At 50.2% G+C, this 15,126-nt stretch overlaps 1 protein-coding gene across 1 annotated transcript; it reads left to right on the top strand.

Moving 5' to 3' along the window:
* Nucleotides 1-360: 360 nt before the first annotated feature.
* NRIP3 (nuclear receptor interacting protein 3) lies at nucleotides 361-12,585 on the top strand. Its single transcript, XM_013957841.2, has 7 exons — nucleotides 361-816; nucleotides 7,952-8,122; nucleotides 8,772-8,854; nucleotides 11,271-11,410; nucleotides 11,783-11,835; nucleotides 11,938-12,035; nucleotides 12,543-12,585. The coding sequence occupies exons 1-7, from the start codon at nucleotides 484-486 to the stop codon at nucleotides 12,556-12,558; spliced, it is 894 nt and encodes a 297-aa protein (XP_013813295.1). The 5' UTR covers nucleotides 361-483; the 3' UTR covers nucleotides 12,559-12,585.
* Nucleotides 12,586-15,126: the final 2,541 nt, after the last annotated feature.

Raw genomic sequence — 15,126 nt, 5'->3', positions numbered from 1 at the left:
CTGCACGGGGTGGTTGTCCACCCGCGGGGCTGTGTGGCCGGTCATCTCTGCATCCGCAGCCCAGGGGTCGATACATGTGCAGGACCAGCCGCTGTGCCCAGCTGGTTGTGAGCTGCACCAGCGCTCAGGACTGTGCCTGGACAGTGCGGCTTGTGTGTCCTCTCTGACTGCCCCACGAGAGCACAAGCTCTCTTTGCTCTTGGCGAGGCTGTTGGGAGTTTTGGGGAGGCACCAGCATGTTTGAAGTCTGCACACCTGCCTGCCTCTTTTTGGATCAAGTCTATGTAAAACAAACCGGTTCCCCTTGCAAGGGTCTCCTGGTGCAGAATGGCCCTTTGCTACACCCCGCTCTGAGTTGGAGAGCAGCACAGGAGGCACCCATGGCTGATCGCTCTTTCAGAAGAGCTAGCGAGGAGCTAGCACTGATCGTTCCCCACGACTGAGCCCGAGCTCGCCTGCGGTGTCTGTGCAACACACTGCAGCATGCCTCAGCCCTCCTTCCCCGCGCTGCACTGGCTGGAGCACCTGCTGCTCTCAGCGCGTCACCAGGCGCCAGCTATAAAGTGCAGGCGACAGCTTTTCACTGCTCACTCCTCTCCCAGAGGCGCATCCTCAAGAAGAGCGAGGCAGACGCAGACAGAGATGTTTTATTCAGGTATCCTGACAGAGCCAAGCAGGAAAGAAGTGGAGCTTCGGGAAGCCGCATCCCTCCGGCAGCAGAGGAGGATGAAGCAGGTGGTGCAGTTCATTCACAAGGACTCTGCAGATCTCCTCCCTCTGGACGGACTGAAGAAACTGGGCACTTCGAAAGATACTGTAAGATTTATTCTGTTTACTGGAAGGAAATGATGGGATTTAAGAAGCTGGCATGTCAGTGTCTGTGTGTGTGTTTGTTTTTTCCCTTGTTCTTAGTGTCATTTTACTGTTAAGGGTATAAGTTTGTTGCTTGTGGAAATAAGTGGAAATTGGTATAAGAATGAGGCTTTTGTATATAAAGAAAGGAAGTGGGAATATGATGTTAGGTATCACCAAGGTTGCTTTTTGCTACTAGGTGATTTCAGATGTCTGGCACTCAGATCTAAAAGCTTTTTTTTTGCATTGTTACACAAACGTCAGAAAATGGGATACCGTTTTCAGCACAGAAATACTCCCTGAATCACAGTAAATCAAAATGGCTTCATATAATACATGTATATGTATATATACACATGTGTTTGTCTGTGGTGCATATGTATGCACAACTGATTCATAAAAGATTCAGTAAAATGCAGTCACCACTACTTCAAAATATGAAGTTGCTGAGATTACAATTTGATGAAGACTTATGCATATGTGGTTTGTTTTTTTTTTAAATAAAGATACTTAATTCTAGCTTTTAAATATATGCACATGTGATGATCCATGTGATCCTGTAGCTGGCATACAATATCCTCCATCGTGTCCAGGGGCTAGGGAGCTCTTCTAAATATTAACATGCACAAACGTTTGAGCTTTCTCTAATGGAAAATGATGCTCAAGCATAATATCAAAAGTTCTGGTGGAAAGGAACAAAATCTAGGAAATATACCCTACAGGGGAAATCTCCTTTCTCCCCCCCCCGCCCCCCATTCTTTCAAAATTCTGGCCGCTTGTAACATAAAATATGTTTGCTTTCTTTAATGTTTGATGTAGGTTTATTGAAAGAGGTGAAGCTTTTTATTATTAGTAGGGTTGTTTTGTTCTAGCACAGTCTTCCTGCTCAGCTGGCGTTGGCTTAGATCCATCCATGCATGATACGTGGGATGAGTTTGGCGTTCTCTGCATTGCGCACAGCAGTGCTTTTTGACATCAGAGATGTTTTGCAGCCCTGGGCCACAGAGACTGCTGCCGGAGGGAAGGCTTGGCAGGAGCTTTGCTAGTCACCGTTTCATTGCCGCTGCCTGTCAGGGAGCTACAGCGCGCCTTTAAAGCATGGTGGTGTCGTTACTGCTATTCCTTGCAGAAGAGCAGAGTCTAAACAACCCGTGCGGGTCGGGGTCCGGCGGTGCGTGGGCCTGCGACGCAGGCTCCTGTCTGAGTGGCCGAGTGGGACGGGGTGGCGGGGGGAGGCGCCGGGCGGCCGAGTGGGAGCCTGGGCTGGCCCCGAGCCGAGTGCCGGCCGCGGCCCTGGCCGCCCGCCGGGGGTTTCCTGCCCCACGCTGGGCCCTGCCCCTGCTCCGCGCTGGGACCGCCGGAGTGTCCGGAGCATTCGGGAACCTCTCTCTGCCCACAACAGCACCAGGGTATCTTCACGTCTCAAACTGCAGGGCAGCGGTGATCGCGCAGGTGAAACGGCTTTTGGTGTAAAGGGTTGATGTGCACAGATAAATATTTGCAATTATCTATGTTATGCCTTGGATATTTTTCAGTATAATACTTTGGGCTGGACCAAATTCTTGTAGCTGCTAACTCTCTTCATGTATTATGTTTGTCTGTATAAAATAAGACCAAACTATAACATAGCGTACATTGGATTTTGGCGAATAGATGGTTAGCTGTACAGTTCTGAGCAGAAATATTTCTGTTGTGATGCCTCCTTACCAGCGGCCTTCCTGAAGTCACAAGATCTGGCTTGTCTGACTTTTCCTATGGTGTGAGAGGCAGCCAGCTTACTGAGTACTGTATCTTTTTCCTCTGGCGTCCAGAAGACTTTCCGTTTTCTGGGCAGGGATGGGAAGTGCTTGGGCTTGTCTGTGCTCTTCCTGCCAGGCCGACACTGCTCTGCCCCGCATTCACCAGGTTCCTTGTGCATCACGTTTTTGATTTGCCTGTTTAACAAGAAACTTCCCTCGGGCCAGTGAGGTGGAAAGCCAGTCCTTGCTGTGCGCCGAGCAGAGGCAGCAGCTCTGGGACACGGCCCCCCGGGCTCCCGCTCCGCTTCGGGGCTGGCGTCAAGAGGTGGGTGTTCAGGGAAGGCCCCGTGTATCGCGTTGGCAAAGGATGGAGTGGAAAATTGTCCTGCTTTGTAGAATTTCCTAGCGTCAGAGCATATCCATTGTAGTGCCAAAGGGGTGTGTGAAAGCCTCCAGGAAAGGCAGAAAAGGGTGCATTTCCTTTCTGAATTGCTGGAGAGCTACTGCAGTTATTGCAATGCATGTGCTGAGGCTACGAGGTATTTAAAGGAACAGCCCGGAGGCGCAGTGCTCAGGTCTGGCCTTCCCTGGGAATTAGGGAAATTCCCTGCAGGTTGCGCTCCTGCAGGGCGCCCCCAAGCCCTGTGCCCCCACGGTGGTGGCCGTCCTTGCCCTAGACCCGGCCTGCGGCTGTGAGCCAGCGGAGGGGCCAGACGAGCCTCTCTGCCTGCCGGGTACACGTTGTCGCAGGGCAGGCGCAGGGCAGCGGGAGAGCCGCGGCGTGGCCGTGGCGGGCAGGGCGAGCCGCTGGCGTTGCAGCAGCCCCGTGCCACACCGCAGCGTTCGCCCAGCCCGCTCTAGGCGGCGGAGACGTAAGCTTTGCTCCCAGACGCTGCAGGCACACGTGGAGAGACAGGCCGGCAACTAGCAACGGCCTGAGGAAAGGCCGGGGTGAGGAGAGGTAAGGGAAAAGGAGGGGGAGGAAAAGCTGCTTTTGCAGCATCTTGGATAATTTATTCTGCTGCCTCAGTGTGTTGCATTTTTGCTCTCTGCCCTTTTAGCATTTATAGATCACTTTCTGATTTACAACCCATTTGCTTTTGGTCCGAGAGGCCCTGGCTAGTTCTGACGTAGGAGATTTCTCCCTTTCCACCCGCGCAGCAAAGCTGGCAGCTTCCTCCTGATCCTGGGGGAAAGCACGGGGGCAGTCGGCTCGCGGGGCTGGATACCCAAATTTACCTGCGTGCGCGGCAGGTGTCCGTGCTCCCACTGCCATCAGCAGGGGCCTCGCCGACACAGCCTGGACATGGTGCTTCAGCCGACCCAAAAGCCTACCTGCAGGGTGCATTTTAGGCTCTGATTGAGCCGTGGTCTGAGGCCCAACCGCTGCCCGGACACCCAGGCGCATGAAGGATCTCAGGGGGGACCTGCAGGCGCCTCTAGCCAGCGCCCTCATCCTCAGCCAGAGACGCTCGATTTACTGCTGATAAATCAAATACAAGAAAAGTTAATATAGGAGCACTTCAGTAACGGTACAGTAATTAGCTTCGTCTTTAACAGCTCATAGACCTAAACAGGGTGCACGGGCGTAAGGCGTGATAAAAGCAGGAGCAGGACACCTGGGCTGAGTGAATCTCCAGCTGCACCACGACCAAGCTGGGGATGGGCACGATCCCGTGTCGCGCTAAGGAGCAAAGTCTCCAAAAGGTGGCTGATGACACTCAGGCGGAAGCTGGTGAAAGAAGAGGTGGATTTGGCTGAGGGATGGGAAGAAGAGAGAGAAATGGGTTATCCCCTGGAAGGAGCCCTGCTTGTCTGTTAAAACTCCTTTATTCTACTATTTAGATGCAAAAGAGAGGACAGACTTCTGCGAGGCTCTGGGAGGGGAGGGACCATAAACCTTGCGGGGGCCCCGACTTTCACCTTCACCTGAGTGAAACCACTGCGAAGGGTCTTCTTGTTCCCAGATCCAGCCAAAGCAATGGGAAACCCTGCCAAGGAGATACATGCTGCAAGCTGCAACCGCTTGTTTGTTTATGAATTGGAGAGGAACAAAATTGAGCTGAGTTATTTATGGTTTTGATGGACACTGAAAGAAACCATTTCTTTTAGGCTTCCACTGTAACTTTTTTTTTTTTTTTCCCCAACGGTCTCGGGGATGGAGAGGGAGATATTTTAGGAAAAACATTCTTGCTTGGTATTTATATTGTGCCAAACAATACCAGGAAATAACTTATTTTTTTGATTTACACAGTGGCATGTAGCATTTTAGTCTTTCATAAAACTCTCAAGAGTTCTGTGCGACATGTAGACAGATAGTACTTGATCTAGGTTATGTTAAACATTTGCGCCAGCTGTACTGCCAACCTAAACTGAAGGAGACCACTACTGACATACAGATCTCCATCACTGGAGAGGTTTTCCTCCTTTTCCTTCCATAAATGGTCTGCTTGCAGTTTTTCAGCAAAATGTGCGTTTGCAAATGTCCCCTGACACATTATCTGTTTACCGAAGCACGAATCCATCACTTGAGTCATCTCTGTGACTAACATCCCTCACTCTGTTACACACAGAAGTCAAGGGAAATACAAGTTAAAGCAAACTAATTAACAGCCTTAGACAGAGTGGTGCTGCAGGGAATCATTTCAACTCCATTTTGCTAGATTATTTATGTATTGGAGCACAACATGAGCAACATTTGTCCCCCTGAAGGCAGGAGTCACAGGGGCTTTCAGAAGAACAAGCATCAACAAAAGATGGTCCCGTTTCTGTTGGCAGCTCGCGTTTGCTGAATGCTGGATTCTTGTTCTTTCAGTGATGGACCCCCTATAAGATTCATAAAACCAGACCCTTACCACAGCTCAGGCTGCGAGCGCCTGTATTTTTCACTTGAGAAAGCCCATAAATGCAACTGGTTAATGACTTGTAGGAGAACTTGTAGTAAGAATTTTTTAGGTTGACATCAGTGATAGATCATGGTCAAAACAGCAATGATGAATACATGGTGACTTGTTCTTCTTCTCTAGCATGTTCTTGCAAAGGAACTTGGCAATGCATTTTGGACCAGGCAGATCAAAAGAGCATCCAGACTGCCCTTGGATTATGACCATTCAGAAATTTCTGTCAGTCCTAATTGCAGCTGACGGGCTGGATGCGAGGTGGTGACCAAAATGCGGCAGGCTGTCTTTTGTCCAGCTGGGAACTTCATCCATCTATCCAACTCCTCTTTTATTTGATTTTTTTTTTTTGGGGGGGGGGGGGTAATGTGAAGCATAAGTCTTCCAGATGTGTGTCTGAACTGCAGGGAAATATAAAGGATGATAAGGACATGCCATCCACTGTCAGCAAACCCCATCTTGCTTTTTTGCTCAAGTGTGTAGCCTTTCTGGTGATAACAGTGCTGGTTTTGCACCTATCTCTTCTGCTTCATGTAGGAGAGCACTCATTTCTGAATTGATTTTCTTCATCCCTTAGTGCAGAGTTTGTACTATTAATAGTGAAACCAGTCTGCCTACTTTTAATCAAGTTAAGTGATACCATTTTCTGTAGTTTAGTCTCATTGATTTTATTGGGAAGAAGGGAGTTCACCTGAGCAGTGCAGTGATGGGATTTGCCTTGTTATTTTTTGTGAGTAGAGGAGACGACATACTGCAGAATCTGATTTTTTCCCCAGCTGCTGTGAGCACAGTTATGTTATCTCATTCACACAGTATCTGCTCTCAAGAGTGCCAGGCAGACAGAGCATCTGCAACTGAAAAGCATGATGAAGTTTTATTTCCTTCTGAGTCACAGAAGTAAGAACAGTGAAAAGTGGGGAAAAAAGGAGACTATATTTTCCAAGGACCACTAGTATTTACTGCATCTACCTGATCTCATCAGTCAAGTCCGGTTTAACTGCAAGTGTTATGCTACAGCAGAATCTGAAGCACCAACATTGCTTCAGTTATTTTAGGAAGATGCCAAGTTACATTAGTCTCTTGTAAGTGCTGTTGTTTAACATGCTGCACAGCACATTTCAGAGATGAGGCATTCAGGTCAAGGGTGCCTGCTCAGAGAATGAGAGCCTGTGGTTTTCAAAAGTATCTTAATCCCACTGAAATTCCCTCAGAATTAGGAGGTTTATTCCTTTAGATGCCTTTGCAGGTACACAGGAATATTTAATATGAAGGCAAAAATTCAAGAATGAGAAGGTAAGAAGGTCTCACCATCACCAAATTAAAATCACAAGGAAAGGACAGTGTAAAGGGGGGAAGCTTAGCCAGGCAGAGAAATGAGCAGATCATCAGGCAGAGTCATTTCACCCGCAGCAGGGTACATGCATCCATCCATGACTAACGTTAAATACAAAAAGGCTTCAGGAAAGCAGAGGCGATATTGAGAGGGGACATGCTTGTCACAGAGAAAGTGAAAATGACATCGACAGCGAGGAAAAGACCCATGAGTATGGGGATTCCTGGGCACATCCTTTCCTCCGGTGAGTTTCCCTCTCCCCCTCCTCTCCCGTGGCAAGGCCAGGCACCCCAGGCTTGTTGTGTTCGCTCGCCCCTATCGGCTAAATCACTACGTGGAGGCAAGAGAAGCGGCGCAAAAGCCTTGTATTAGACCAGATCCTGGTCCAAAGGCCAGACCAGGTCTGGTGATGGACAACATTTTTAGCCATCTTCTTGCAGCTGTGCCTTGTGTGCTTGCCCCCATGAGAGCTGATGTACGCACCCCAAATTGGCTTGTTAAGTTCTGCATTGGTTCATATGAGGAGCATTGCCAGAGGCAGAGGTTGGGCTCAGCTATGTCGTATATCAGCTATACTGGTGAAAGCCGCTGTGTGCATTCAGTAAATCGGGCAAGCCTTTTTCATAATTACTTGGCGCATATAATTGGGAAGGTAATTTGTTACCTCTTAACTTTTCACATCGTTGCAGAATTCCTGATATTCCTGTCAACAGGTCAGGGTGGTTTCAGCTGAAATGGCATCTTTGAGAACCCAGACTTGTTTTTATTTCTATTTAGAAATCAAATATTGAATCTGAAGTGGGAAAAACAAAGGCATCCCTCCAACTTCTGGTTAATACTTTAAAAGGGTCATTCCCTCACCAATACAAAGTGGCTCTCTTTGATTAAAGTCAGGTGAGCCAGCACTGGCACAAGAGCAAATAGGTTTAAACTAGGAGGAGTATATTTAGTCTGCAATGAGGAAGAAGTTCCTAATCATGGCGAGGGTGGGACTCTAGGGCAGTGCTTGTGTGAGAGCAGCAGGGCCTGGGGCACCAAGGAGTGCGCGGCAGGTTGGCAACGCACGTTGCACATTGCTATGTGCTTTCCGCTGGCTTTACCCTGCTGTCTCTTTTTGTTTGTCCATAAAGCAACCGCATAATATCCTGCAGAGACGCCTAATGGAAACAAATTTATCAAAATTGCGAAGCAGCCGAGGCACCTGGGCTTCCAAGAACGATATCCCCAATAAGCTGAATCAGACCAAACTTGGCAGCTCCAAGAGGACGGAGGAAGAGGAGCTCATAGTGGTGAGCTGCCAGGTAACACTCCCTCCCTGACATCCAGGGTTTTTCCAAATCCTATTTCTGACAGTCTCAACTAGCACTCCCGTTTTCCTTGTTTTCCCATTTGGGATGCTAGCATAGCACGTTATTTTGACAAAGCCATTAGTTAGCCATTAATGTCTTTGACAAAGACATTATTTGGACAAATCTCTGTTTAGTTGCAGAAGAGAAAGTAGTCAGTTGTAAGGGCGATGTAGCAACTTGCAGCAGTTTACCAGCTATCTTCCTCCTACGCAGGTTATGACACTGGTTCTGCTGTATCTGAACTTTGCCGCAATGTTAAGAGCAGCTGGGGGGCCGTGTGTGAATCCTGCGGTCTGTACATTGGCCTCGGCGCCGGCTGCTGCTCACCCCAGGCACGTGCCCCCTCTGTGGGTGGGCTTCGCCCCAGCAGGGATGCCGGGTACCATGAGAAATCGGGCTGCTGGGCCCAGGGGCAGCCAGCAAGGGTGCGGCGGAGGGTTTCAGATGCTCCTTGGGGCCCACCACCGCTGCGGCTCGGACCGTGGGGAAGGCTGGCGTTTGCAGGGTGGAGCGGCGTGCTCCAGTGCGGACCCATAACCACGCATCCTTCCTCCTCCTCCCCTCCCATGTGCGGCTTTCTGACTCCGCTCTCCCCTCGCAGTGTGCCGGCAAGGAGCTGAAGGCCGTGGTGGACACCGGCTCACAGTACAACCTCATCTCGTCCGCCTGCCTCGACCGACTGGGGTAAATATCCGCTCCATGGGGCTGGATTTCTGTCTTGTGGTTTGGTTTGGTTTTGTGGGAACTAGTGACGCCTGGCAGTGCGAGCAATGCGTCGTGGGCTGTGTTTCATAAGGGAGGGGGTCGTCCTAGCAGAGGTGTCGGGCTGTGTCCGTGCGAGCCCGTAAGCCTCCTGTTAGAGCTGAATTGTGACTTGCTTGTTTTTAAATAGCCTTGTAGGGAGCTGAAATAAAGAAAACCACTTACAGCAACCTATTCAGCCTCTGAATAAATCCATTTAGAGGTTTGAATACATTTGTAATTTTTCAGTGCCTGCCCATGTTTGACTGTGTTCCTCGTGAAATAACTGAAATTCTCCCCGGCTGCCTGCGCGTCCTTGGAGGGAGGCTTGGGGCCACGTAACGCCCAGCGCAGCCCTGCAGATCGGTGCTGCGAGGCACGGCCCTCCCCTCCCTGCTGGGAGCACTCCTGGCACCCGCAGGGTTTACTCCAGCACCCCGGTAAAGCAGCTCTGCAGTTACACACACGTGTGTCCTCCAGGTTAGGTGGCTGCTGCTGCTCCCAACGGCAAATCCTTCCTGTTAAAGGGAGGCAATAATTTTCCTGGAGGAGGAGGGGATATATTTAAGCAGTGTTAGGGAACTGACTTACAGCCATTCACAGCAAAACTCCCATTGATTTCCGAGGAGCAGAATCAGGGCATCAGTTCAGAGGGTATCAAAGAGCTTTTGGTGTTTTATCCCCACAGAGGCATCGCTTTTTACTACTGACTCGCAATGATTATGCAGGCGCAATTGCTCCCTGAGCGCTCCTGCAGGACCCTGAATGAAAAATGCCCATTTTTTGTAAGGGCTGTAATTACTTATTTGCACAGTAGTCTGTAGAGGCTGGAAAGTGGCTGCACTTGCTACAAACCTGCTACAAACCTGCCACAAACTAGGAAGCAGCTCAGCCTAGTTTACAGATTGCAACGGTGTGTGCAGGGGGTCCATCCTGCACAACATTATGTTGGCTGCTGGAAATGTCTCAGGGGCATGCTGACCTGTGACGCATCATACGCTGTCCGTGTTACTCATTTGTGTCCTGTGTACTTGCTGCATCGCCGGTCTGCTTTGAAAGTCCTTCCCTTCAAAGCGTGCCTAGGAAATAGGTCTGAGCTGGTTTCTGCTCCCGGGTTCAGGGGTTTTCCTGCTGGACTTGCGCAGGATCATCGTTCGGAGCCATGAACCAGGCCAGCCCTTCGCCAGCTCCTGCAGCCCTGCTGCAGCTCGTGCGTGCACATTAGCGAAGCGGGTTAGAAACCAGAGCTTTGATGCCCTGTTTCCTGCCTGCTCTGTGGTAGGTCCCTGTGCAACAACAGAGCAGCGCTCTGTGGTGTTTTGCTTCAAAGCAGCCTGGTGCGTGCGGCAATGAGAAAACACGGGTTTTGTTTAAATCCAGCCCAGGATGGCAGCGGGAGAGGAGCTGCACTGAGAGCGCTGGCTCTCGTCCCTGTCAGGGCAGGAAGGGCCCTGCCCTGCATTTTAGTGTATCGTGGTCTGTTTTGCTGGACGCTGCCGTGTGCAGCCTGGGCTCGGTGGCGACGGACTTGGCTGGGTCTGGGGGTCTCGTCACCTTGCAGCAGCACGTGCCTAATGCAGGCTGAACGCTTCCTTTCTTTGTAAAAACCCTTTTCTCATCGTGTCCTGGTGCCCTCCAAGCTCATCCCCTCATCTGTGTTCAGACAATCACAAATAAATAGAGCTTTTAACTGAGAGAGGAGTTATTGCCTCTGACTGTATTAGATTCTAGTTCAATTTAAAACACAAAGTAAAGCTGAATAATTCATCAGTGTTACCAGAATAGTTCATGGAAAGTAGATAGGAGAAACTACTGTACTTGAGATATCCCTTTTTCCTCTTCTGGGGCTGCAACGGGATTTATGTGTCACCACTGCCTCTGAGGAAAGCCAGCAGTAATAGCTGCTCATAAGCGAGAATTGCACATGCTGCCCTGGCTGCAAGGCACGGAGACAAAAATGCTGTTAGCCCAATAGGGAAGTCAAAGTGGAGTATCACTTGCTCCCATCAACACTAAATTAGACACAATTGTAGATTAGCAGCTTCTTAAGTCTTGAGGAAGTGTAGAAAAAGATTCCTCAGGTAAAGAGAAAAAGCGAGTTATTAATTACATTCAAAGCTCTGCTTTGTGCAAGGCCCCATCCTACCCCAAGGCTATAACTTGGAAGTGTGTTATAATCCGCAGTGATATCTGCTGTTGGCTGTACACGGGTCATCACAGAAAACTTGCCAGGTAACAGCAGGGTAATAGGAGCAGGCTAGGAGCCCTTGACGCGCGAGTCCCCTTCAGATGCAGTTTGCTCCTTCCCGGATCGGCTGCACTGTGGCAGTTTCGTACCAGCACTGTTCTCACTGTGTAGGTTAACGGAGCACCTCAAGGCGTTCAGTAGCGACGGGGAGAGGATTTCATTGCCACACAACGTGCGGGCGATCGGCCAGGTCGACCGGCTGGTCCTGGAGGTGGGAGCTGTCCCCGTGGAGTGCACCGCCCTCGTTGTGGGTAAGTGCATGGCTGGCGCCGGGCACTGGCGTCGGCACTGTCCCTGTCCCCGTCCCCGCAGGCAGCCCGCCGCCACCTCCCGGCACCGTCTGCATCGGGCACCGCTGCTGCACGGCCGGTCCAGGCAGGGGGAGAAGCTGGTGGCGGGAGCTGGCTGCCGGCACCAGGCTCCTTCCCAGCTGATGCAACAGTCCCGTCCCCCTCGCAAGAGCATCTGCCTGCCCTCGTTGACTTGTCCCCTCCAGGGTAACTCAGTCCCTGTTTAAACTGGTCGGTATTCAGCAGAGCAGCCATCAAGGAAGGGGGGTGATGCTTGCAAAGAACACTGGAAACCATTTTGCATGTATAAATCTGAATACGTGTGTTTTTCAGAAGACAGTGAGAAACCCTTCTCCTTTGGGCTGCAGACGCTGAAGTCTCTGAAGGTGAGGAGGTTTCTCCACCAGGGCTTTTACCGGTGCTGGAGAAACCGGGGCCGCTGCAAATTGCAGTTTTCCCCCTTACATAAAGGCATTTGTTCTTTACAGTGTATCATCAACATGGAGAAGCACCACCTTGTCCTGGGGCAGGCCGACAGGGAAGAAATCCCGTTTGTGGAGGGCGACGCAGCTGCGGAGGACGAGCGGTAAGTCCGTTGCACAGCTGAGCTGAGGGGGCCCCTCTTGGCCGGGACAGTGGCGCCACCGAGCCGGGCTGCGCCAGCCCTGCCGCACGCCAGCTAGAGCTCACTGTGCAAATAGGGAGCGTTTTCATCAGTTTGCGCAGTTTTACATCAAAGCCCCTGGCCTCTTCCAGTAGCCACTTGCTGCTTTTTCTCCAGTAGCCGTTGAAGAGTAAAGGTGGGGTGTTTACAGAGGCAGCCTCAGGGAAATGCCTCAGAAGATGTATTTTCTGGAGGCCATGAGGAAGACCCCGCGTGGGCTGAAACCCTGGCAGACTGAAAGCCCCCACACAGGCCAAAACCCCGCTTTCTGCCTCCTTTGAAACATGAGTGTGGGAGGGCCACATCATAGCTCTGCCACAACTGCAGTAACAAATCATCATTTCTTGCTGCTGCATTCAAGGCCATTTCTACCCCCCCCCCCCATGCAAAACTCCTACTATATTAAATGTCTTTTCCTTCCCATTTCAGCACTTTGGAGGCATAAGGAGAAACTGAAACGCCCCCACACGAGAGCTTGACATCAAAGACCCTCTGTGCAGCTGTTCCAGATGAAACAGCAACATGCTGCTTTGGAAACATTTATACTAGGCTACGGCTTGAGTTTAGCTAGAAGAAATCCTGTTCAGTAGCCAGTAACTTAGAGATATTGTCATGTTTATCTATAGGTTTTGAGAAACAAACGTGTGCTTATTTTCTGGACTTTTCTATATAGTGCCCTCTTTATTATGAACAGTCAGACAAACCTTACGAATTTCTTCTGATGAGAAAAATACTTTTTATAGTGGCCTCCTATGAGTAATTGTATTCAGCTGTGATCAGAGGCGATCAGAATGAGATTTTTATTAATGATTTTTCCAGAGGCAAAGAATTTATATTCACTTAATTGATATTGCCACATTCAAATGGCCATTACCGGGCAGTTACTCATAGCAACATAATGATGCTAATACCATCTGCGGGTTATGGTTCGTCCTGTTAGCCATAGTATTGTTGCCATATAATTAGGGTTGCAGCTGCTGGCTCGACGAGGAGCAGCAATTACAGCGTTATTCAGGGGTGAGGCTTGTCCTTGGTGGTGCAGAAGCAGCCCTACAGCGGTGGTGGGAGGGCATGGCCGGAGGCGATGTCACCGGCTGCGCGGGACAGGCAGGAAAATTGCCCATTGGATTGAGCCAAAAAGACAGAAACAAGCACATAATTTTACAGGCTGGAAAGCAGCAGATGCAGAACCTTAGTGGTCTAGCGTGAAGCAATGCCATATTTTTACACCTAGTTACAAGTCGCCTGGAATCTGTAAGTACAAGACTAACCTTGCTCACCCTCAGGACGAGTGGGACTTTTTGCCAGGACCAGCATTTTCTTCTGCATTTCTGCCCTGCAGCAGCAGGTTACTGCTTCGCCCGCTGCTCCCTTGCAGACCAGAGCAAATGCGCTGTGCTGCCTCAAGGAGCCTGGCCTGGTGTAAAGGCAGCTTTCTGGGTTTTTAAAAGCTAATGGGAATTAATTCCTGTCAACTGCTACAGAGGCATCTTTAAAATTCAGAATAATACCTTCTGGTGTACGGCACCTGCAGATGCGGGACAGCTGTCCCCCCGGGTAGGTTTGCAAGGGGCCCGTTCAGTGCGGGGAGGCAGAAGCGCCAACCCTGCGGCTGTCGCTTAGCAGAAGCACCTAGGTTCCTCCCAGTCTCGGCCAGTAACACCATCAGCCATGTTCAGCCATCTCACGACTCCAACAGCATCACAGCTGGAGCTTTATCTCCTGCAGTGGATTTGAACCTTTTTTCAACATTGGGTATTACTAGTAGATCTGGAGTACCGTATTTTGAGCTATTTTCTATTTTGGTGATATGTTTCAGTGCTTTCTCTACATACAGTATTTTATATAACATAGCTATATACATACATATAAATATATATACATACAGGGTTGGGCTGCCTAGGGCATCCCCTCAATTTGTTGTAGAAATATTTCACTAAATATGAAATATATTTGATTATTTTATATGCTATGGGTTTGGTATTTTGGCACTTCATTCTTTCTGTGCTTATTATTGTGCTGAGTATCAAATTAAATCTAAATAAAGTTTAATTGTTATTGCTGTTCATTTGCTTGTACCTTGCAAATGCCAATTATTTGTTTTCAGTGAACGTATCTACTGAGAATAGGAGTTCATTTTAATCTTCAGCCTGACTAGCCTCCGCCGAGCTCCACAGAGAGGAGTGCCCTGGCAGCAGAGTGGGGCTTCACCGCCTCCCCGCAGCGCTGCAGAGCGCGGCGCCTCCAGCATCGCCGCTGCAGCGTGTCCTGCCGATCCGAGTGGAAATGCAGAGGACGCCCCCCTCCAGCGACACGTTCGTGAGCGCTTTGCACCCCGCTGGGGCGTCTCTCTGCGCAGAGACCCCGTGAGCTGCAGGGGCCCCGTCGCCTGATGGTTCTTTGGGGAGGCTGCTCTTACGGACCTTTCTGTCACTGTTCCGCTGATGATAACACGATGCTCAGCATGTTGTGAAAACAAATCCAATTCTTGTCTCTCAGAAGCAAAGAACTAGATGACTTAATTCAGTATAAATATACACGTTTAGGTTGGTACGTTGGTTCGTTATGTGGGGCAAATCTCAACTGGGGTCTGTATTCCTTTATTGCCTGCTCATTTGGTACTGGCTTTCCAGCAGCTGACAGGCTCGTTTTTACAGCCTGGCTTTTCTCATGTGCTTCTCTCCATGGCTCCGTGTGCTGCCCCACCATGAGACGAGCCCTCACTTTGGCTCAGCCCGGCGATCACCCGCTTTCACGTATTCCGTGCATCGCTGCTTTGCTCTTCTACAGTTTTTGTACCCTTCCCTCAAAACCGGGGTCCTGGCTCCCGACCGGCAGCATTACCTCCCCTGTTTTACACCCAGCTTGAGCCGAGCTGACCCGCACCTTATGCGGCGCTGGGGCTAGCTTGGCCACGTGCCACTCTGCCGCCTCCTCCGCTAATAACCGCACAGCTGCCGCGAGGCCGCGGCTCTGGAGATGACGCTGCAGCGACATTTCCCTAGGGACGGTA

The sequence above is a fragment of the Apteryx mantelli genome, chromosome 4, assembly GCF_036417845.1.
Source record: "Apteryx mantelli isolate bAptMan1 chromosome 4, bAptMan1.hap1, whole genome shotgun sequence".
Taxonomy (NCBI): Eukaryota; Metazoa; Chordata; class Aves; order Apterygiformes; family Apterygidae; genus Apteryx; species Apteryx mantelli.
This window is presented reverse-complemented; position numbering and strand designations above follow the sequence as displayed.

Coding starts and splice junctions, on each gene's coding strand:
- NRIP3 (XM_013957841.2), top strand. CDS start 484: ATGCCTCAGCCCTCCTTCCCCGCGCTGCACTGGCTGGAGCACCTGCTG. Junction 8,855..11,270: donor GCCTGCCTCGACCGACTGGG/GTAAATATCCGC, acceptor CTCACTGTGTAG/GTTAACGGAGCACCTCAAGG. Junction 11,836..11,937: donor AGACGCTGAAGTCTCTGAAG/GTGAGGAGGTTT, acceptor TGTTCTTTACAG/TGTATCATCAACATGGAGAA.